This window comes from Equus asinus, chromosome 9, assembly GCF_041296235.1.
Source record: "Equus asinus isolate D_3611 breed Donkey chromosome 9, EquAss-T2T_v2, whole genome shotgun sequence".
Lineage (NCBI taxonomy): Eukaryota > Metazoa > Chordata > Mammalia > Perissodactyla > Equidae > Equus > Equus asinus.
The window spans coordinates 59,360,646-59,385,317 of record NC_091798.1 but is presented as its reverse complement, the minus strand read 5'-3'; the positions used below and the strand labels follow the sequence as shown (position 1 = coordinate 59,385,317).

Below are 24,672 nucleotides of genomic sequence, written 5' to 3'. Positions count from 1 at the left end.
AAACCTGTTAGTCATACAAGCGGAAGGAAGCTCCTGTCTGGCAAAAAGAGGGGAGGGTCACAGAGCTGATTCAGTTGTGTTTCCTAAAGAATCTGAAATTGGATGTAGAGTTTACTTGTGTTGCTCCTACCAAGTTGGTATGCCATTTGGCACCTTGCCCAGTGGCCGGCAGCCTCTCCCTGGACCAATCCATTTTCCACATGACTGCCAGGTAGCCTTCTGAAGGACAAACATGTGCGCTTGCTGCTTCATGGTCTCCAAAGGGCTCCACTGCCCATCAGCTAGAATTCTAACACCTAGTAACGAGGCCATCCTGCTCTGGCCCCAACCCCCTTTCCCAGCCTTGTCCCCACCAGGCTCTGTCATAGACCCTGCTCAGGGACCCCTAAATCTTTTGTTTCCCCATCACAGCACACACGGGGCCTTGGCACGAGTTATCCCTTCTTCCTGGGCTAGCTGTCCAGAGAACTCATTCTGTAAGAGCGAGCTCAAATGCAGCCTCGTGCCCTAAACCTTGGGGACACTGCTTCAGCACTTTGTTCCTACCTCCCAATGGCAATTACAGAGGCTGTCCCCACCTCTCTTGATAAATGAGGAGGAGGGAACTATCTTCTAGTCGACTTTGTGCCTGATGGTGCCATAGGGTGGGATTCAAGAAACACAACTGGAAGTGACTTATCAAAAGGTACTAGATCACTAGAGGTGTGAACTGAGGCCCAACCCACAGCTTCCTGCACTCAAACTGACCCTAAAACACTCAAAAAAATTATTTCACAAGGTCAAAAGTAAAACACTGTGGCTGAGGACTTATTTAAATAACTATCTTAAAAATATCCTGGAGGGAAAAACCTGATCTAGGCATTTCATAACGCTATTCTGCAAAATAAAAACTCCAGGGCTGCATCCCAATATACCTCCAGCCGCGTCTGCTGGGTTACAAGAGATAAATGCTAACAAGGAGTAAAATCCGCCACCCTCCACCTTATTAATATGTAAAAAGGCTGAAGTCACATCTGTGCAAGGATCTATTTTTAGTGGACCTTACATACTAAAATCCTAGCCTTGATCTCTTAAACTATCAAGCCTACCATAAATGTTTGATGATGAACAAGCCCATAAAAAGAAATGCATAAAATGAATAGAGGGAGTCAATGCGTGCTCTGCCTTTTAATTACCGGTGGCTTCTGCTACACTCCTGCTCCAGGCTGGGTGCAGGCAGAGAAAACACATCAATAATTGGGGGGAGGGGGGCAGAGTGTGGGTACCACAAACAAATGGGTCTAAATACATTGTTATTTGTGCTTTGGAAGCCAAACAAAGATGGAGAAAAAGAGTGTAATCCTACCCCAAAAGGGTGGAGGTTAAAAAGGGAAAAATTAAGAGATAAATAAAAGCATTCAGCACACAAAAGATAATGTTGAAGTCTTGTTTTATTACTTTTAAGTAATAAAGAGCCTTTTCCTTGCTTTTTTTGTCTTTTTTCCCTTTTTTTCGATTCTTTTTTTCTTTTTTACAACATACATTAAGTCGTGAATCAGATGTTAGGGGATGTGGAGATGGAAGGAAAATTGGTGACATCACAATATTTTTACAACTTTACAACAAATATAAATCTGAGTTGGTTGCGTCTACCAGTGTCTAGCAAGGGTGGAAAGCAAAGGCACACTCAGGTTTACGGACCCTCCCCCCAAACACAGTGGGGAAAAAAAGAAAAGGGGAACAATACTTAAATGCAGAAGACCAGCTCAATACATGTGGGCATTTTAGTGTTAACACCGCAAGTGATGGGTCGTGGGAGGTAGGGAGGCGGGATGGAAGTTCTGACACAGGTCTCCATAACACGGCTGAGGCAATGATGCCCACATACAGACGAGAGGGGGCGCTGCACCGTCAATACTCTTAGGAGTCAGAATTGGGGGAGAAGGCAGCAGGCTGATACACACCCATTGCCTTCCTATGCTCTGCATTTCTAAAGAAAATCCAAGGGAAAAAACACTATCTGGGTTTCTAGAAAAGACTTCATGGTTTCAGGGTACAGAGTTCACAGGATGTGAACGTTGATTCCACGAACAAAACAAAATAACACAAAAACAACAAAAACCTGCCCCGAACAACAGCAAAACTGCAAGGGACATTTGAAACAAAAGGGTGTGCTCCTGCCCTCGCTACCCAGGTCTCGCTGATTACGGAGGCGCCACTTTTTCACCAGCCAACTCAAAATTGTCCAAAGTTGTCTTTTTTTGGAAAGTTTCTTTTAAAAGACAAAACTAAACCCAGAAGATAAAACTGGAAATAAAAAAAGACAAAGAGACCAGTCACTCTACTGTTTAACTGTTTAAAAAAAAATAACAACCAACAACAACGCTCATGGTTTACAGTATGTTGACAATTCTTTTGTTCGTGATAGAGTAAACAAAAGTCCCTCCTGTGTGCTTGAGCTTAACGAAAACAAACCAAGGGGGAAACACACGCCCCACCCCACCCCCCTACAAACAGTAACGACAAAAGGATAAAGAAATTAAAAATCTTTTGCCCCAGTCAACGTTTTTGCAGCATCCATTGTGGTCGGCCTTGTACTTGGAGTTACTCATTAATCACAGCAGGGACCAGCCTGCCTGCATCTATTTCCATGTCATTTCTTTGTGTGCATTGCATGGAGGTGCTGAGCACACGGCTTGGAGACTCCTCCCAGGTGCCTGCCCAACCACACACAGCTTGCTCTCCAGCCAGGGGACATGGCAGAAATGAGGACTGGGACATTCAGTTAGTCCCTTTTCTGCGGGCTAAAGAGGATATCACCATGTTGAAATGATCTGAGAATAAAAGGGAAACAGGGAGCTCCGGAGGGAGAAAGGGGATTTGCCACACACAACACTGGGGTCCACGCCTGACAGCATGGCCAAGGGTGGTTGGAGTTGGCACGACTAGAAGGAAGTGTGAATTGGAGGGTGTGCTGCTGCCCAGCTTTCCCAGGCTGCAGGATCACCACCACATTCTTCTTCCATCTGCTGGATGCTCATCTTCCAGAAGGCTGGAATGGGGGTGGGGGGAGGGAGGGTTAAATAAATATCTGCATTTATTTCAAAAGGGGGAAAAACCTTCTCATAACGACAGTTTACAAGTGTACACAACTCAGGGTGTAAGGCACAAATTTACATGTGGAAAACAGGCTATTCACAGATGTAACCCCACGATAAACCCGTGTGATCAAACCATTAATTTATGCAAGGTAGCAGCCAGCATATTAACTAGTTCACACCGTTTGTGGATTTTGTTTGCTGTCTCACATGCAAGGTGAAATGGGATGGCGTATCACAAGCTGGTGCCTTCACAGAAAGTAGGAACCACTGACAAAGCCATGTTGGCAGCAACGGGACACGGATGCGCCATTTTGAAAGTTCCTCTCCTGGTTGCTTTAGAAGTTAGGATCTGGAAGGACTTTTAAACCAATTAATTTTTTGCATGTTATAGGCCAGAGACCTGACCAGCCAATCAACCGGTAGATTTAAATAAACATTCCCCTCCTTTTTCCTTGAGCTAGAGATCAGACAGTTCAAACACAAAGCTCAGAATTCCAGCTCCAACTTATTTACTCAGTGAATTTATTGTAAAAATAAAGAAACTTAATTATTCCAGTTAATGGATTTCACGTTAAATAGTTTAACTTTCAAGGGGCTTTCTGAAGAGCTGTTCATAGGGTGGTATGTGGAAGAGTCCTTTCCTTAAGGAAAAAAAGGGTGAACAATAAATAAAGAGTTACTTGCGTTAACGGTCACGTTATTTCATTAAAAGAGAGGAGGAGCAGAAATCTATGACATAGTTGCCCAACATGGCATGAATCTGCTATAACAGAAAGCTGTAACACTGGTGGGCATTTCACAGTATCTGCGCATAGTAAACTTCTGCCATTGTTAAAGTCTGAGTTAGAATTATCAATGAATTCTTTATTTTTTTGTCTTTTTCATTTTCATGATTTTTTAAAATGTATTTGTGTTTTGCAGGTCAGAACGCTAGCCCAGTCTGGCAGCGCCCCGTGCAGTCATGGACAAAATGTTGCAGTTGCTGTTCACCTCTGTGTGTGTGTGTGTGTGTGTGTGTGTGTGTGTGTGTGTGCGCGCGCGCGCGCACATGTGTGTGGGGGTGGGTGTGTATGTGCTTTTGGCTCATGTTTGTGATGATAATTTAAGTCTTTTGTGAGTCCGACCTGTTGCAGGGTGTGGGGGAGAGTGAAGGGAGAGAATGGAGGTGAGTCCCGCGCTGCAAACCTTCACCAAACCACACGGCCCAATTTTGGAGAGGACCCCGCGTCCCAGAGGAGGCCCCAGCGTCCTGGGCTTTGCCGGCCATCCTGGTCTGGTGGGTCCTCAGGCAGTTGAGAACCTTGCCGAGCTGAGCGGGCGCCTCGCCTTTCCTGCTGGTTCCATACCTGACCCCTCCCCCTGGGATTATGTACACGCATCATTGGGCTTCATGGATGTGGAAAGGGGAGCAAAGGAAGGTTTGGGGGGTACGTCCGGCTTTAGCGAGGGGGTGCGCTTCAGCCCCGACCTGGTCAGTGAGTTGTAGGCGTTGAGGCTCGGCTGCCTTGACACAGTCACGGCCTGGCCAGACGGCTGCGAGCTGTGCACCTGGATAGAGTCCACCCTCTGCGGGGCGGGAGGCGGGTTGTCACCCCGGCCAAAGCTCTGGTTTCTGGAGAGGTGGGAGGAATTGGAGGAGTTAGTATTGTTTCTTTTGAGAGTGGTGGCCTGGTGGCTTCTCGTGAGCGAGTTCGTGGGGTAGCTCCTCTTATAGTCAAGGCCGTAGGAGGAGGAGTGGTGCATCTCCAGCCGCTTGCTCAGGCCGTTCTGAGACAGGGAGGCTCCCGGAGGGCCCAGCGAGGCCTCCCGCTGGGGGACTTTCGGGGGCAGGCTGTCCAGGTTCTCCACAAGGTTCACCCCATGGTTGGGGCTCTTGCTGCTGAGATGTTCCTTGATGGTCTTATACTCCAGGGTGGCCGCCTGGTCCTCCAGCGCCATCTGGGCCACCTCGCTCATTTTGGGTTGGTCCACATACTCATGCTGGTAGCTCTGCTGCGTGATGGGCAGGACCACCACGCTGGGGATGTGGCTGGGGGAGGCCCGGAGGGGCAGGTCCGTGGGAATCACAGGGGAGCCCATGGGGGGCATGTCCTTGGTGCAGGCGTTGATGAGGTTCTGATTCCTTTCCCACTCGCGGCTGCCGCGGCTGGGCTTCCGCTTCTGCTGCAGCGTCGGGGTGGACTCGGGGGTGGGCAAGGCTGCCAGGTCCAGGTGGTGCTGGTCAGCCTTGATGAGCATCTTGGCCGTGTTGCTGGGAGTGGCGAGCTTGCCGTTGTGCATGAGTGGTGTGAGGATGGCCTCTGGCTTCGGGTCTTTGGACTGGGTGTCCCCAAAGAGGCCGCTGAGCTTGGTGACGCTGCTCATGGAGCCCCGGCGCGAGTGGGCGAGCTCCTTCTCCTTGCGCTGCACGGCCGACACATCTTTGCGCCGGTGATCGCAGACGCAATAGACGATGATGCCGGAGAAGACGGCCCCCATGACAAAAGCCAGAATCACCGCAATGGCCAAGAGGGTGACAGGAACGAGCTGGTCGTGGCCTTTGAGGTAACTTTCCCGTATCACTCCTGCAATAGACATGGCATATGGTGTTAAGAAAGGAAAGCACACCGTGAGGCTTATTTTTGTTTGGCGTTCACCCTGTTAATAACAGTAATAAGTGACAATAGCACCTCTGCCTAACTTGTCTTCAAGGCGCAGCTTGCCAAACATTAACTAATTAATCCGTCCCAACCCCCCCCCCCCCCCCCCCACCCCGCGAAGTATGTAAACAGGCTTCATTTGTGGCCTTCTTTGTGTTCTGAGAAAGTGGCCTTCACTCTCTCAAGCACATGCTCTCTCCACTTTGCTTCACTCCGGGCAATATGACAGTTTTCGTTTCCAAAATTTATCCCTCTTTCCCTCTTTATCTTTTTTCAATCTTCCCATCATACAATTCAGATAACCGAGATATACTGAGTCTGGGGGAAGAGGCAGCAATTTTATGCACATTAAAAATGAAAGTATAGCACCGCACTCCAGGATTCCAGGGTCTTCCTTGAGGGCACATGGCTTCTGTCTGGAGAAAAGCTAAATTTCAAGCAACTGGAGGAAAGGCAGTGTGTGTCATTTACAGTGAAAGAAAATAGCTAAAACTCACAGATTACAAATATTTATGCTGATTTTGCATCACCCTTCCAAAAAAACCTCCCCCCAAAACCCAGGCACACTCAATTACAGGTAAATATGCCGAATATTTGAATGAAGCTCTTCCCTTACCTGAACTGAAAGACTATTTAGAAAAAGAGACCATTTGGGGCCCTGTAGTGGGTTTGAGAAGTGTCAGGTCTCATTATTACAGCTAGAGTTTGCTGTCACGGTGAGATTCTTCAGCAGAGCTAATCTCTTCAATTTAATAAAAATTATGTGACTACACCCGTCAATAATCTTACACTACATTAACCAAGATGCTGTTTCCGAGGAAAGTTGCTTAATCAGCCACCAAGCTGAGAGATTCTAATCTAATGCAAACACCGAAGCTTTTATTTTTTAATACCAAGTGAGAATACACATCACCATTGTCAGATCCTAAGTGCCTGATGTGGTGGCTAAAAAATAAAATCTCAAATACCTCAATTCCTGCCTCTGGAGAGTGAAAGAACATGAATACATTAGAGGCACAGCATGGGCTGAGGAAATGTAAACATTGTTCCTATTATGGAAACGATACTAAGACAGAAAATGTACCTTCTCTGGTCTCGGGAGACCCACTTTTCATCTACTAAATCAACTCTTTCTGGAATATGTTTAATGTATTTTACTGGCAGATATCAGTGGCCCAGAATTCGAATGAAATGAAATAAAAATCTCCACCCCTTCCCAAACCACAACATGCAACCCTTAAACTTCTGCTGAAATGCTGTGTATGCCACCGCTGAGACCCAGAAGTGCAGCTCTGTCCTGGGGTTTTTCTGCTAAAATAGTTTGATTAGTGAAGCGATGGCTTTCAAACTCGGAAACCTTAGCCTGAAGAAGATAACGTTCTCTTTTTCTCTTTTCTTTCTAAACTGTTGTGACTTCACGGTTGGTTGCTGTGGAAATGATTGTCGTGTGACAAAGGGTTGCGACTTCAGGTGGGGAATAAATAGAAGCAGCAAATCTCTCTTAAGAAACAGAGATTCTGTGATTAAACAAATGCCCTTGGTAATGAAGCAATTTCACCCCAGGGGAAGTGTATGCAAGATGGGAGGGCACTGAATAATTTCCAAATGTGACACTTTTCAAATATTTCCAGATTTATCTTCATGAACTTTTAAGGGGTAGAAACTGAGGAGTGAAAAAGCAGCAGGAAATTCAGCTATAACTCACACCTTTTATGTCGTGGAGCTCCCCAAACAGTGGGTGTCTTGCATTCAAATATGTTTTAATACCTAGTCACCAAGGAATTGTGCTAATGAAAATTTCTTCCTTAAATTTCCATTTCCTTGTTGTGATGCTAAAATAGCAACTGATTTTCCTTTCAATTTTGATTGTGTATGGGGTTCTATTGAGCATCATTTTTAACCACCTACATATAATAGCACAAAAATGTACACCTGTGAATAAAATGGGTTTAATTTCCCTCATTGACTTGGTGATCTCAGTGGGGTCTAACACAGGCTTGACCCCACCATTGTTGGTGGTTACTAGGTAAGTTTTTCATAGCAATGGGTGTTGCATGGATCCCTTCCAGGCAACCATATTTATGGGGGCTGCGTCTTCCTCATAAGTGTGTTCTTGTAGCTATCTACAATTGACTGGCGTTTTGCAACTTAAATTGCCCTCTCAGTTTAAGAGGAACATGGAAAGAATAAGTCTAGAGCAATCCATTTATTTCATTCATTGTTTAATCGGGAAATCTACAAAATTTTCAAGTTTATCCATGCTGCTTAGTTTTACTTTTAGCTCTCAAATATCCTTCTTTCATGTCTGAATGTCCTTGACTAGACAGACTCATAGAAACCACGTGCACTTTCACTGGGAAAAACTCCTGTTTTTTTAGTGGATGACATTTGAGTTCAGGTTTTTGGTTGTTAACAAATCAAGCAGGGTCTGACCTTTGAGAAAAATGGTGTTTCAGACAGCACTCCCCTCCCAGGGCTCATTTTGTTATGTAAATAGTGCCCTTAAAACCCTTTCTGCATCTCTTCAGCCTTGAGATGTCTACCATGAAGCAGGTGGCTTCCCTCATCCTCTGGTGCAAATTCAGAAACCCCTGTCCAAAGTGAGAGGCAGATCGGAGATTAAGTTGAAAGTGCAGTCTTGAAGATAAGAAGTTGGAAGTTATTTTTGGAAAATAGCTTCCCAACTTAAAGCTTTCTGCTTATGTCATGAAAAAGGGCAAAGGGGCATTTGTGGAAATGATTAATCAACTTTGTGGCATTGGTCACCGTGAAGGATTGAACACACCAGACTGGTCAGAGAGGCCAGCAGTGGTACAAGCAACACTAGAGATCTCCACAGGCCTGGAGTCTTAGGCTTCCATTTGCTGCTGAGTGACCTTTTGGCAAGTGACTTAACATCTCTGGGCCTCAGTTTCTTCATCTGTAATGATTACATTACACGCTTAATCTTAATGCCTTACTGGGTTGTTACAAGCATCAAATGAAATAATGAATAAGAAAGAGCTCAAATGTTGGAGTTTGCTGGACAAATCTGAAGGTCAAAAGAAGTCGCCAACAGAGAAGTGGTGGGTTTGTGGCTCATGGAGGGTTTCAGAGTAGAGTCAGTCACAGCTGTTCCCCTGGAGTCCATTTGCTGTGGGTCTCCCGGGCAGATGGACAGACTGCTTATTTCCACTTTCAAACCTTGTGCTGTCCAAATTTTTGCCAAAGGGATGATATGTTGAGGTAACATGAGAGAATATATACCTCTGTTTCAGGGCTGCCTATTGGTCCTGAATTTTGAAATATGTAACGCAACAAAGCGGGAAGTGTTGCACAAAACACAGCGATTCTAGTTAGGCTTCTAGCGAAGGACTAATCCTGCACTCAACTCCTTGAGGGCAGAGACCATATTTTATATGCATTTATAACCCTCACCATTCCCAGGGCTCTTATTTGGGTACTTAATAAGTGATTATTAAATAAATGGATTTATAATACATTATAGAAATCTTTCTTTTCAAAACCTCTTTTTTTTTTAGATTTTTTTTTTCTTTTTCTCCCAAAGCCCCCTGGTACATAGCTGTGTATTTTTAGTTGTGGGTCCTTTTAGTTGTGGCATGTGGGATGCTGCCTCAGCATGGCTTGATGAGTGGTACCATGTCCACACCCAGGATTCGAACCGGTGAAACCCTGGGCTGCCTAAGCAGAGCACGTGAACTTAACCACTCGGCCACGGGGCCAGCCCCTATAGAGATATTTTTAAATGGACTTCTAAGCTCGGCAAGTCATCTTGGAGTGACTATAACCTTGCTTCCAAAGTCACAAAACAAGTTATGATTCCAATCATATGACAGAATATAATCATACTAACATCCATTAGATAAAAGAAATCTGTAAAGGTGCTCAGTATTTGTTCAAAATAGTAATAAGAGAAACTATTTTAAAAGTGAAAAGAAATTCATTCTGAGATAATTCCAAAGAGATGATGAGGGTAAACGGGTTATTTATTTATTTATTTTTTCTTAAAGATTGGCACCTGAGCTAACAACTGTTGCCAATCTATTTTTTTTTTTTTCTGCTTTATCTCCCCAAATCCCCCCGGTACATAGTTGTATATCTTAGTTGCAGGTCCTTCTAGTTGTGGCATGTGGGACGCTGCCTCAACGTGGCCTCATGAGTGGTGCCATGTCTGCGCCCAGGATCCGAACCAGTGAAACCCTGGGCCGCTGCAGTGGAGCGCGTGAACTTAACCACTTGGCCACAGGGCCAGTCCCTAAACGGGTTATCTGTAACAAGTGAGTGCTCCAGTGGAATTGAATAATTCTAAACAAATACATCTCTGCAAAGGGCACAGGGCTGGAGCTGGATGAACATCATTGCTTCAGAGGCTGCCTGGAAACCCTGGGGGAGCAGAAGGGCCTTTGTAGGGTGGTATACTCCCTCCCCAGGGAGCCTCCCATTGTCGAGGGAGAAATCAGAGCTGGCTTCTCCCAGGGTGTTGAAATGCTTTCCTCTCCCAACCCCTGGGCCTTCTGCTCTCACCAAGTGAAAAGGGGGCATTAGTAATGAAAACAGTATCTGAAAAATCCTTTGCATTGATTCATTAACCGCCAGCTATTTCTCACCAGTCATGAGGTGCTAAATGGTAATTCTCTTCACCTTCCTATTGCAGGAAGCAAGGCACACGAGGGCTTAGGGAGTTCTCTGAAATCATGCCTTAAATTGGCAGAATTCAGAAAGAATAGAATCTCCATGCTTTGTTTTTTTCCTGAGGTGAGAGAATTTTCAGATGCTGGAGGGATGCTAGAGGGAGGTCTCAGAGGGACATTTTGGAGCTCTTTAGAGGTTGAAGCAATGAAAAGATTATGAACAACCCTGCCATCCAGACTCCGCAATATGTAATTCAAAATAAGAACAATTATCAACTGTAAAATAAAGGACGTCCAACACAGTTTTGGTTTGGGGCCGGCCCGGTGGCGCAGCGCTTAAGTTCGCACGTTCTGCTTCTTGGCGGCCCGGGGTTCGCCGATTTGGATCCTGGATGCTGACACGGCACTGCTTGGCACACCATGCTGTGGTAGGCATCCCACATGTAAAGTAGAGGAAGATGGGCACGATGTTAGCTCAGGGCCAGTCTTCCTCAGCAAAAAGAGGAGGACTGGCAGTAGTTAGCTCAGGGCTAATCTTCCTCAAAAAAAAAAAAAAAAAACCAACAAAACAAAACAAACAAACAACAGAGTTTTGGTTTTTCCTATGATGACCATGTCAATGCATTTTGAAATCTCAGACATCAAATTCTTTATTAAAAAAATGCTTTCTGAGGGCCAGCCTGATGACTTAGTGGTTAAGTTCACGGGCTCCACTTCAGTGCCCTGATGTTCGTGGGTTTGGATCCCAGGGGTGGACCTACACCACTCATTAAGCCACGCTGTGGTGGCATCCCACGTACAAAAATAGAGGAAGGTTGGCACAGATGTTAGCTCAGTGACAATCTTCCTCAAGCAAAAAGAGGAAGATTGGCAACATGTTAGCTCAGGGCCAATCTTCCTCCATGCCACCCTGCCCCCCCCCCAAAAAAAAAGGTTTCTGGTAGCCCTGCTTATGGGTTTTCTACAATTGCCTAGTCTGTACAAGGAGCCCAGCACCAGGCTCTAGGACAACACACCTCAGAAAAGATGCTCTCCTAACTCAGGGCTGGATTGTGATGTTCTTGGTGCCTTTACCATCATTCTCCTGGTATAACAAGGTTTTGACTCGAAGCATCTTTGTGGCTGCCTTCAGCAAACATTTACTGAACATGGACTAAAGCACTGTGCTAGGTTTTGGGGAGACAAAGGTTAAGGAGGCACAAACCCTGTGGTCCAGGAGGGGAGGAGGCAGGTACTCACAGGTGTACTACATCCGAAGTCTGGAAGTATCATGAGATACATCGCTTCTGCTTCAATATGGGCAAAGGCTTTATGTAGGAGGTGACATTTGAGCTAAGCCTTAAGGATGCGTAAGATGTTAGCTGAAGTAGAAAGAGCAAGAACCAAGGCACAGAGGGAAGGAAAATGAAGGCTGTATTCAATGTATTCAATGGCCTGACTCCCTTCTAGTTTCTTATGCTCCAAGTACCAGCCACTCTGCTACACTCTCTCTGGCTTCTGGACGTTCGCACGGGCTGTTCCCTCTGCCCAGAATATCCCTGCTCACCTCCCATTCCTTTGACCCTCTCCTAGAGGTCTGAGCTTAGATGGAGAAGGCTTCTCCAAACTCCCGCAGGCTAGCTTAGCGCTTCCTTCTGCAGGTGTCCCCAGAGCTGTGCCCTTCTCTATCCTAAAATCGGCACTCTTAGGACCCCGGCTTTATGTTTGTTTTTCTCACTTAGATTGCTCTAGAATGCTCTGGGAGGGAGAGGTTTACTGCTGAGTCCCCAGGCATAAAGGTGCTCAGTAAATACCTGTTAAATAAATAGTCAATGAATGCATCCATGAATGAGTACCTGTAGAGGAAAAGTACGAACGAGAGCTAAACATCATTTAGAAGCAGGCTGTGAAAAGCCTTGCATGACTGAAAAAGATATTTAGAAGACATGTCTGTTTTGGAAGGAAAGCTCTTAGTTAATTTACCTGCAGTTTCGAGCGTCTTCTTGCCTGAGAAAGCTCACTTTCAGCTTACTGTGCTCTATGTTATTGAAAAACTACTGGCTTCAAAGAGTCAATATCTTTGTGTTAAAAGCACAGCTAGTCTACCTGAGTTTATTATTACTGTTTTTAAAATTAAAATTGTGTCCTTAACTATACTTATCCCCTACATTGTACAGAAATAGCTGGGAGATGTTCTCTGTCTCATCAAAAAATAAAGCAAAACAAACAAAAATACATAAAATCAATCGCACCTATTAAACTCAATACCAAGGGAGATATCTACTCATCCCCACCCCAACCACCTTGCTAAGTGTACGAGACCTAGCCAGCCGGTCCCTCGAAATGGTTAAGCGCGTTCTTTCCCCTCTCGCCCCTGTTCACTGGCCTGCCTGTGTCGGAGCTGCTGTGATATGATGGATGTGTCTGTCTCCATAGTGAAGTGATTAATAGGCATCTGTGTAAAGCGGACCCGGTGACCACAAAGACTACAAAGCCCCTCTGTGTCCTTTAGCGAAATATGCAAAGGCAAGAAGGAGGATGGACATTTCCTCCATGGCCGAGCCAGCGTGGGCTTCATGTTGGGTCCGAGAGCCAAGAAAGATGGCAAAACACCAAGAAAAGCCCCGGACTAGGATCCCCTAAAAATAGACTCTTGATTCTGCTTTATAGTAAGACAAGCCTGCAATTTCCTTGAAATCCTCATAACAACTTGGGTGAATGGAATCTAACAACCCAATTTTTCTTGTTTCAAAATCTTATTGCAACAAAATGCCAGGCTCACAGTCCTGCAAGGCTGTATGAATGAATGAACTCATCATGGGCCGAGCATCTCGGCCGCTAACCACAGAGGGCCCGCTGTAATCCCTGCTAAGGAGAGAAGAAAACACATTGGGGAAAAACTAACTAGAGACAGCTTATCCTCAAAGCCACACCCCAGCCTATGGAGATGACCGCACGGAAAGCGCAATGGGAGCTCTCTGTGGTTATCTCGGCAGGAAGCAGCCTCCTTGTCTTAGGGCATAATGTGAACCAGATGGCTTAGGAATAAACTGAAACGCCAGCAGCCATAGAAATGGGCTCAGAGTTTATAACTCAAACTTTCCTTTTATTTTCAATTTTTTTTCCTGGCAGGCTGAAGATTAGGTAGTGGGAGGGGCTGTGGTCTTCAAGATGTATCAAGTTAATGACTGACCATGCCAAAGTAGAGGCAGCTTCCTGGCTGTTTAATATCCTCAGTTCAGAAGCTATTTTAAAACTCACACATTGAAATAATGCTTACTGTGGTTGTCTGCAGATGAATCCACTTCTAGTTCTATCACCTTTGAAACTGATGCATTTTGTTGTTGGGGTGCCATCACAGGAAGAAAAGGGAGAAGGTGCATGAAGCTCATTCGATTTCCTATTTTTTGGAGGAGAAACAGTTTCATTTCCCCCTCTGTGCCAATGGGAGGGCTTGGTTCCCTGTACTTCCTCTGCACCACTGTTTTAGACCTGGCACTGCCAGTGGGACAGCTACACCCAGAGCATGGACTGATAATTTTTCAAAGCCAGCCCCTGGAATGTTGGTCTGTGGTTCCATGTGTTAGAAGTGTCACTGTCTTTGTAAAAGTAATGAGTATTTCAGATGGGCAAAGTTTTAGCAGAATTTGCATGGCCTATTTTCCTCCTTTTTGAGGTTTTTCTCTCTAATAAGACAGGGAACCAACAGCTAAGTAATTTCTGAAACCAGACAAAGCATTTCTATTTTCCAGCTTCCTGGTCCCATCTCCTTCCTTTGCTCTCTCATGAGGCCTCAAAGCTACAAAATGGGAAAGTGGATCTCCCTATAAAATTGTGAAATTCAGGTGATTCTTTGGAATAGTTGCAGTGCTTTGATTACAAATAGCAGGAAACAGGTCTGTTTGAGTACTCCTAAAACTGGCAACTTAAACTTGCTAGAAATATGGTTCTTGGGATCTGGGTTATAGATGAGGCTGGGTGTTATTGGTTAAGAACATAAACTTTGAGGTGATAAAGACCTTGGTTTAAGTCTTGGCTCTGTAGCTAACTAGCTGTGTGACCTTGGGCAAGTCACTCAATCTCTCTAAGCCCCAGTAGTGTTGGCTATGAGATGAGAGTTGTTGGAAGGATTAACTAGATTAAATAAATGAATGCATGTAAAGAACTCGGCACTGTACAGGAAAATGTTAATGTTCAATTAATAATGCAAGGGAAGCGTTTCTAGAATTTCTGACAAGTTACCTGCCTTGTACAGGGTCCAAGATAGACCGTTTTAATGCAATACTTTCGTAAGGTTCAATTGTGTTAGCAAGAGTGGAAAAATAAGGATTTAAAAATACAACAGGGGCGGGCCTGGTGGCACAGCGGTTAAGTGTGCGCGTTCCGCTTTGGCGGCCCGGGGTTCAGTGGTTCGGATCCCGGATGCGGACGTGGCACCATGTGGCAAGCCATGCTGTGGCAGGCAGCCTGCATATAAAGTGGAGGAAGATGGGCATGGATGTTAGCTCAGGGCCAGTCTTCCTCAGCAAAAAGAGGAGGATCAGCAGCAGTTAGCTCAGGGCTAATCTTCCTCAAAAAAAAAAATCTTGGAGAATGACCTTAAATAAGATAGCCCATAGCAACTTGGAAAGTGTCCTAAATCAGTGCTACTCAGCATCAGCATCACCTGCAGCTTGTTAGATATACAAATCCTTGGGTCCTATGCAGACCTTCTGAATTAGAATCTCTGCAGTCAGGGTTCAGAAATTTGTGTTTTGACAAGGCCTCCGGATGATTCTTACAGTCACTAAAGCTTGAGAAGCACTGCCCTAAATAGCATGAATAATATTCTAGAAAATACATCTAGGTGTTTAGCTTTAAAGTCCAACCTCAGACACGAAAAAGATTTTCAAAAAGATTTGTAAATTAAATAAATAAATGCAGTCTTCTTTGGTGTTCAAACTATGAGTCTTTAGTGGGTCTTATGTATGACAATATTTTTTTTTTTTAAAGATTGGCCCTGAGCTAACATCTGTTGCCAATCTTTTCTTTTTCTTCTCCCCAAAGGCCCCCAGTACATAGTTGTATATTCTAGTTGTGAGTGCCTCTGGCTGTGCTACGTGGGACGCCACTTCAGCATGGCTTGAAGAGCGGTGCTAGGTCCGTGCCCAGGATCCGAACCAGTGAAACCCTGGGCTGCTGAAGTGGAGCATGCAAACTTAACCCCTCGGCCACAGGGCCAGCCCCTGTATGACAATTTCTTTACTGTGGTTACAATATTCTGACAAAGAATGTAAAATTGATATGATTTTATTGAAAAACAAATTCCTAACACTTTCCCTTGGTACCGGACAAAAGCTTGACATATGGCCTAAAACACTGTGCTATTAGCTCCTGTGACAGCCTCAACTTAATTTGCTAGAGCCAAAAGCTGCTGGAAAAATGCCTGTGGTCTCTTTATTTGCCCTGATATGGGGACACGGAGGGGAATCTCTGATGCTCCCCATCTCTGTCACAGGGGCTGTCAGGTGGTGGTTGGTACTACAGAGCCCAGAGATGTCCTGGATTGGGTTAGCGCAGACAGGACTGGGTCCCAGGAACAGAAGAATCTCAGGGGGAGCTCACTATTGAATAGAGCAACCTCCTTTGCATCTGGCCTGCTTCTCATGTCACCTCAAAATCATCTCTACTCAAACAACACACAGCCGTCAAGCAACATTTGACAACGGTTCAGAGGATCTTTCCCCCTTCCCCTGCATGATCAGAGAAGAGAATAAGAAACTCAGGAAGATTTCTTTCCCTTATGTTTCTGGATTGAAGGAGGGACCTGAGCTCATGTTTCATTCCCCAAATTAAGGTCCTGCTTTATAATAATAAAAATGCCTAGCACAACAGTGCACTCAATGGAGCTGGGTGCTTACAGATCTGCTGAGTTGAACTGAATCTGCAAATCCATAGAATTATATAAGACATAAAAAGTTACATTAAATTTTGGCTGTGTGCTTTTAAATCACGGAGTGCAAGACCCATCAGCACTTAGGGTATATTTATTACCTTAACAAATGTCAGATGATAGTGTCCAGCGTTATCTATTATTTATGAATAACAAGAGGCTGTAGGACTGGAAATGACAGGCTTTAATATGTCCAAAAGGTTAGGTGAAATGCAGTTTGCTGCCCTATAAATTTCTTCAGACCATTTTCCCTCCTAATAAAGCATTGTCATTGGTGGCTACACTGAACTTCCATTATTTCTATACAGTTCGTAATGACCGCCCCTGCCTTCAATGAAGAAATGTAATTGCAGATACATATTTGCAAAAGAATGCCTCCTTTTAAAAATACGAAATTTAAAAATAATTGGAGTGGGAAATTCCTATTATCCCATTAAAAATGAATCTCTTTACAAAGATGGTTTCTAGGCTTTGGACTTACAAGAGCTTAAGAAGTATTAATTAAGGATGACAAACCTCCAGACTGCCCGTAATTAGCTTTCTGACACCGATTAAGATCTCATCTACTGTGCACCCAGGATATGTGAATATATCCAACTGCATTTCACAGGTTTACTTCAGGGCCTTTCTACGATGGAAGGTGCTGGGGGATTGACGTATGATGTGGTTTGTGTAGATCCTTCCAGACCGCAGTGCAGCCCGGGCACTTTGCAGGATTTTACCTAATACTTGCACCGCCTGTGTCTCCCTGGGACCAGTGAGTGAATACAGCCTTTCTGTCCTCTTTCTCTCTGTGGCAATGGCATGAATTATGTATTCTGAGCAACTCTTGCGGCTTTTGAGGCCTTTCTCATGTATAGCATCAAGAAAAGAGAAGCTGTCCTCAGACAATTTCCCGGGTTCCACTAGTCTGTCCTTGCTAGACCACTTTGTCTATGGAGCAGTGAGGTTTGCAAAGTAAAACTTGTAACAAGCATTTTTTTTTTAAACTCCAGGAAATGAGGCTATCAGAAAGAAAGTTTTGAAACAAAGCTAATATCATGTTTCCATTATTACACATGATCCCAAATAGAAATTGACTCTTCACAATTTTATTGTTAGGACAAAACAAATTTTAGATGAACACAGTGCAGTTGAACCAATTAAAGAGCAAATTTTTAACTACTCCAGATGTTCACTTAATAAGATCGTGCCTAATCAAGTCCCTGTAGTTCTCGAAAGTTCCATTAAGCTGTCAGAAAACTTTGTCATTGTGTGTGTTTTTGTGCAAAAGATAGGAGAGAATGGAAGAAAAGAGACTGAGGGAAAAGGGCTGGGGTAAAGTGAATGGATGTCAACGGTGAAGTGTCTTAAAAAAGTGGCTATGGATTAAAGGTAAGAAGCACCTCTAGAAAGCGAATCGATTTTTTAAGGTTTAAATTGCTGATTTTAAAAGAAAAAAGTTCAAGTCTCCATAATCATCATTCAAGTCCTTCATTTTTTTGAGAAAATGGATGTTAGGTAAAAAAAGCAGCTTAGTTGGCATCTCTAGAAAAGAAAAGTCAAATACTGGTGTGCAGATCCAGGCAGGCAGGGAGATGAAACAGCTTTCTACATGGCTGACATTTAACTTTTTTTTTTCTTCTACCCTTTCCACAATAATCTCATCAAGACCTAAGATAAATTCAGCAAGTTGTCAAGAGGGTACAAAATTAATTAGATGAAATCTACGTCTCTGCCCGCACTGCTGAAAGAAAATTACAGCCTTCCACATGGGCTTCTCAGCGCTTGCCCCTCTTCCCAGCACATACATGCTCACATGGAAACTTCCACATCATCTAGCTGAGAGCCCAGCGCCTGACCTCCTCACAATATCATTTTGCTCGGCTCTTCAAAAAAAAGCCAGAGACTGCAAATCGATTTCTTTTCTGGTAGGTGACAAAGAAATATTAATATAGTGAAAATAAATAGTGCCACCTTGGATGATATTATCATTTCTTTCTCAGTAGTCTCCCCTGATGTCAAAATCTGTTCTGGAGGAAAAGCCTGCCATGTGCCATTCACCCCAGTGTTTTTTTTGTTGTGTTTCTTTTTCTGGTGAGGAAGATTGGCCCTGAGCTAAGATCTGTTGCCAAACTTCCTTTTTTTTTTTTCTCCCCAAAGCGCCAGTACATAGTTGTATATCCTAGTTGTAGGTCATTCTAGTTCTTCTATGTGGGGTGCCACCGCAGCATGGTTTGATGAACGGTGTGTAGGTCCACACTCAGGATCCGAACTGGTGAACCCCAGGCCGCTGAAGTGGAGTGTGTGAACTTAACCACTTGGCCTTGGGGCCAGCTCCCAACCCTAGTGTTTTAACTGAAGTGACAGAGAAGCCCAAGTTTGGAGTTCAGCTTGCTTGGGGCTTTACCTAATCTAGAGCTCTTAGCTTGGCAAGGAACATCTACCAGGAAAATGCCAGTGATGGGTAGAAACCGATCTAAGATTGTTGCAAAATTCTATTTCCCAAACTTATCATGCATATGTAGTTAATAACCTAATAAGATTGAATAATCAATTTATTATCTATCGTATATCAGTCTCTTCATCTCTGTCTTTCCCTCCTTTCGTCCCACCCATCTACCTTCCTATCCCCCACTGCCTACAGCTAAAGCCAAAACCTCTTAGCATGACTTTTAAGGCTCCAGACTATCATTTCAATCTCAACTCCCATTCTGGCCTCTATATACTTTATCACTTTAGTCATAGCACACTACCTACCTCTTTATCATTATACTCTCTACTTTCATAGCTTCGTGTCTTGGTCGTGTCACTTGTTTAGCTTAGAATGGCCTTCTTCCCCATTTCATCCTTCAAGACTTTGCAAGGCCTTCCCTGGCCCCCAACTTGGAATGAGTTGTGTCTCCCTTTATCTTCCCTCAGTGTCCTGCCAGCTCCTCTTTCCTTTACTTCTCTAGCTTTCAGACTCCACTCTGCCCCATCGCTAGCCAGGAGGTCACCTGTGTGTACCCCCTGCTGAACTGTGAGCTCCTTGAGTGCAGGGCTAATGTTGAATTCAGATCAGTATCAGTATCACTGAAACAGTCAGCATAAGGCTGACATCTAGCACTTGTTTGCTGAATGTCCATTGTATGCATGAAGAAAGAAATGAAGGAAGGTTGCCATTTCGCCTTTCTTTGAGCCTAGGGCTATTGAGACCATTATTGAACTATTATTTTCTAGTGCTTTCTAGATATCAGCTCATCCCTTCAAAGCTACAGAAATGGAAAAAAAAAAAAGGCAGCCATCTAATTAAAGAAGAAAAAAATACAAATGGTTAACATAATTGATAAAAAACCTGTGGTTAAATAAAATCAGAAAGAATCAATAGTTTTAACCATGCCCTTGTTTAGGAACAGTGATTTCTGAGCCTTCCTCACTTAAAAGTGGCATTTGAAAGCCTACATTCAGTGATAATCTTTTACTCTATCACATTTCAAACACGTATATAACTTTTAGTGCTAATTCTCTGAAATTAACTATAATGTTAATATTTTTCACAGAATGGAATTTTTACTTTCGTTCCTCTTATGTGGGTTATCCTAGATTGGATAAGAGTTAAGGAGCAAATGTAATCTAGAAATTAGATCTTATATTCTCCCTAAATAAGTTATCAGCAGCCTCTTCAACAGGATTGCCAGGGAGCAAATAAATCTACAGAACACCCGGTTAAGTTTCAACTTCAGATAAACGACAATGTTTCGGTATAAGAACGTCCCGTGCAATATGTGGGACATACTTACACTAAAAAATTATTGATGGTTTATCTGGAATCCAAATTCAACGGGGCATTCTGTATTTTATCTAGTAACCCTACTCTTCTCCCCACAAATAATGTGCTTTTAATGATTCCCACAAATATTCTTTTAGTCCCACTCTAGATTTTTGAAGTTTAAAATAGTTTAACAGAGAATAATAAAAATGATATTAAATCTTTGTGGGGCAAGTATAGCACAGTTTACAAATTGAAAGAAATACTAATGGACTAAATTTCAAGAATTGTCTTTTATTTTTCATTGTCAGCAACAACAGTAAAGTAGATACCAAATTTCTTATGAACCTTGAAGGATACCTTTCCTCAACCCTCAAAAACAGAACTAACTGAACCCTAACTTAAAAGGGTTGATGGAACAGCAGCAATCTGTCCCCATCTCAGTGTTCCTGGGCCCTGGCCACGTGTGCTCCTACCTGGTTCAGTGAATTGTTGATTGTGAGGTGGAAGTCGGAGCCCCTTGTCCCTCCCACTAGCCGTCCTCCCCATCAGACAGAACCCCTTTCTCCGAATTCTGCTCCTAGACTGTCCTGTTCTACCTTCACATTTAAAAATGGCTGGGATACTACAGGTTTTACTAATAAAAGCTATGCCAATTACCACGGGCTTAGTTTTTGTGAAATAAAGCTCAAGCTGTTCAAAAAAAGTCTGAGTTGGCCAGCAGTTCTACAAAAATTTTAAGTCTGAATCGTGTACCTAAAATCCTTACTTCCTTCATCCTGCCTGTCAAGTGATATATGGCCGCTGTAATATTGGTACTGAGGAAAGGACTAAAGCAAAAGGCTGAAAAACAGATTCCAAGTGCTATGTCCTTGATGTGTTCAGCTAAGTTGTCTTCAGTTGTCTAATATCTTTTTCTAAAGTCCGCTGTGCGTGGTTTTGCCTTGTTCACAAAGACAATGGTGGTAGTAAAGGCTTTCTGGTGCATTTTCCAGTCTATGTGCGCTTCGTGTGTCTGGCGGTTTGATATTTCTTGGACCGGAACTGTGTCTATCTCCATTATAGCCACTAACTCCTTATTGGCATCCAATACTGTGCTACGGAGCCAGTAATAAATTTTGCTTGAGACGCCTCAGAAAACATTTTTGTTATGGTAATGTTACTGAAGAAATGGCAGAGAAGATTCGGCCCAAGTTTAGGAGTCAGGAAAAGAAGAGAAGCTTATTTTTCTTCCTTTATTACTGTCATTAGCAATAACTGTCTCTGTCCCTAAGGTCACCTACATTGATAGGAGCCAAGAAATCACTTTCCCCACTGGGAGAACGGGAGGGCTTTAAGATCCCCAATCTGTTAGATTTTAAGCATCAGAAATTGTTAAAACGCAAGAGCAATCAGGGCCAGGTTCTGTTATCAACTATAATCACCTAAAATTGGATTTCCCAGCCTGTTAATGAAGAAAACCTGGCTCTGAGGGTTTGTGACTCAGAATAGGTAAAGTTTGAATGAGAGGAAAGAGTACGAAGGGTCAAGTGTAGGTTGTTGCCAGGCCAGGGGAACACACTGTAGCACAAGGTCCTTACAGAGATCAGAGAAGTAGCCGGGAAGCAGGAGTGCAGAAAGTAAACTTTCCCTCGGCCGCAGTTTGGGTAATAACCAGCTACAAGTCTACACTTCGATGCTCACTGCTGGTCTGCAGAAAAATCTTGCCAGATGCTTAACAAGCCTAGAATGACTAATTTCTTTTTAGTCGAAATCCATTTTACTCTAAATTCCTACTTGACTAAACTTCTCATTCCCAATCACAAAGCTCAGTAGTTGGAAGGGAAATCAGAAGAGACTAGATCGTGTAATTGCAACACTCAGAACCCAGCCAACAGAAGGTGTGGCGGTTATTAAATCTCGTTCTTCCAAATGCCAGAAAAGTTTTGGTAGTAGCTTAATCCTCCCCAGACTCTTTTAATTGCTCTAGGCCAGAGTTACCCAAACTTTAGTTATTTAACTACCGACGCTACAATTTCAATGATCCATTCAGTCTCACCTACCGTGTTATTTCCTTAGTACTTTTATATCCCCATACTTTCTGCATTACTATTTACTTAATATTTTATTCAAATTACCTTTAAAATGTATTTCAAATGGAAACTTTATATCGTTATTATAAATGGAAAAAAGTGTCACTTTTCCTAGGTAGAAATTAACCATAAAAATAAAATTAACTGGGGGGCCGGCCTGGTGTTGCAGTGGTTAAGTGCACACATTCCGCTTCGGTGGCCCGGGTTTCACTGGTTTGGACCCCGGGTGCGGACATGGCACCGCTTGGCACACCATGCAGTGGTAGGCATCCCACATATAAAGTGGAGGAAGATGGGCATGGACGTTAGCTCAGGGCCAGTCTTCCTTAGCGAAAAGGGGAGGATCGGCAGCAGTTAGCTCAGGGCTAATCTTCCTCAAAAAAAAAAAAACCCAAACCAAACTAAATAAATAAATAAATAATAGTAACTGAAAGCAAAACAATGTTAATTCCAGCTAGCTTCAGTGGCAAGGCAAAACCCTTGGTCTAATCTTTCTCTTTCTTGTCAAAATGGAATAGTAGCAAGTCAAGGCAGTTGTTAATGATAAAGCACCAAATTGAGACTTTTGCCTTGACATAACCAAGAAGACTGAAAGAGAAAGGAAAAGTGCATAGTAACTTTCCACCGCATGATTCAATATTCTTCAAGGCCATCGTGTCCCCAAGCCACCTAAATCATCTCATGTAGGTTGCTGCATGTCCCACTTGGAGACAATACTACTGTAAGCTATGATGTATTTGAGGAATATAATTGACTATAAAGGGGATTATTGAAAAACTGTGATTTATAAAATTCCATTCAGGATGGTTATGAAGTGTGGACAATATATTCATTACCTTTACAGATCTTAGGAATCTTACCGGAATATTATTTCCCAAACTAGAAATTGCTTACACAAATAGCTTGTACATTGATTAAAATATATTCAACATTTACTGTACATTTTAGTTTAAATTATTCATTTGATCTCTAATTTAAATTCTGTCGCTACTTCTTTTCCTTGTCTGTAATGAGCATATCTTCTTGACTAAATGTAATAAAGTGATAATCTCTCACTTTAAGGATTTCCCCAAATGTATAAGCATACCACAATTCTGGCATTTCCAATCAAATGGCAACATCTTTCTATATATTGACTACTTTATCTGTTTTCTGAGAGCTCACAAGCACTCTATAAAATAAAGTCTGAAGAAGGGGATTTTCTTGTGTTCTGATTTATTCTTGTGTCCTTGCAGCAGCGGTCAGCATTTACATTTTATATTGATGCTACCAGTTCTCTTGGCAGATGGGTACATGGCTAATTTCCTCACATATCTTGCAGTCTTCTTGGAAATCGGGTTTTATAGTATTGTTACTTTTGGTCAGAAACAAGAGGCACAAGAGTGGCTATTAATTCTCACGATTGCTTAACCTAAAAAAGAAAGCTCTTATTTCTTTTGCTGTGGGAAGGGGGGTGAGGGGAGACAAGCCAGATCTAAAAATAAACTGGATTTTCTTTCTTATTCATATGTAATTAGAGCCTCTTTGTAACTACTCATTACCACCTCAATAGTTATAGGATGAATAAATAATATATATTTTTAAATGTGGCAAAACCAAGAAAGAAGTAGCCAGGGCTGCATCTAATTTATCAACTTGGTGATTAAAGGGCTGGGTCTACAGGCTCCAGACATCTAGGGACCCAGAGATAAAACAGAGCAGTTGGCTGTGTTTTCACTAATGAATCTGGGGCTCGAAAGATATCACGCGATTTTAAAGAAAAGCAGCAAAGACAAGAGACATTAGACAAGGCCAGTAGGGTAATGAAGGGCAAGGCCAGTTACTGAGAGAGAAAATTGCTTCATTTTCTGTGATAATGCTTCTGCGTGCTTTGCAGGTCTCTTCTCACACTTTGTTAGTGTGACTATATACATACAGCATCAGAATGCTACTCACAGTGTAGAAGGAAAGAGCCTTGGAACATTCCACGGGGGGGCAGAGGGCTTGAGTCTAGTATTTTGAAAGGGGGAGGCTAAGAACAATGGTAGCAGAAGGGGTTAGATTGCAAGGTGAGGGACAGTGCTTTGACAGAATGTGAGGGACGCACAGGATTAAATCAAGACGAAAGACATAGCAAGGAAAAGAAAGAAAAAGGCAAGCAAACATACTCTGGAAATGTGGAACTGTTTGGAGGATGAGGTGGGACAAAGAATGGACCAGCCCAGTCGTGGTCAACATAGCTGCAAAGCACAGCTGTGGGCTCGTTTGCTCACTGGTCTTTTTTCCATCGGCCAAAGTAAAAAGGGCATGGGACACTTGACTCTTCCTCAGCTAACTGGTCAGCGGACACATTTTCTGCTTAGCGGGGAAATGTGCGGTATTTTAGAAACAATTCCAGAGTATATTTAGCTCCTAAAGCTGGGGCACACAAATGTCACATTCCCAAGAGACAATCGACCCAGTGAAAAGAGCACCCGCCAGAGGCCCTCAGAAAACCCATGAAACTCTCGCATCCCAGGAGATGCTGCACACACGGATGTGACATCATTAAGGCACCCACGTCAGGGAATGAAAAAAAAGCGAAGGGATCACAGATTGGGTCAATTTAAGGGACATCATAATGAGTCAGA

At 43.4% G+C, this 24,672-nt stretch overlaps 1 protein-coding gene across 4 annotated transcripts in view; it reads right to left on the bottom strand.

Annotated features, from left to right (window-relative positions):
• Positions 1 to 1,412: 1,412 nt before the first annotated feature.
• The window catches only part of SEMA6A (semaphorin 6A), a 126,915-nt gene continuing 103,655 nt past the window's right edge, over positions 1,413 to 24,672 (bottom strand). For 3 of the 4 annotated variants that reach the window (XM_070517566.1, XM_070517568.1, XM_070517567.1), the window contains one exon: positions 1,413 to 5,644. In XM_070517566.1, the coding sequence (XP_070373667.1) occupies positions 4,446 to 5,644 (1,199 nt within the window). In that variant the 3' untranslated portion in view covers positions 1,413 to 4,445. The remainder of the gene's footprint in view (positions 5,645 to 24,672) is intronic. The other variant, XM_070517569.1, reaches the window with a different exon arrangement.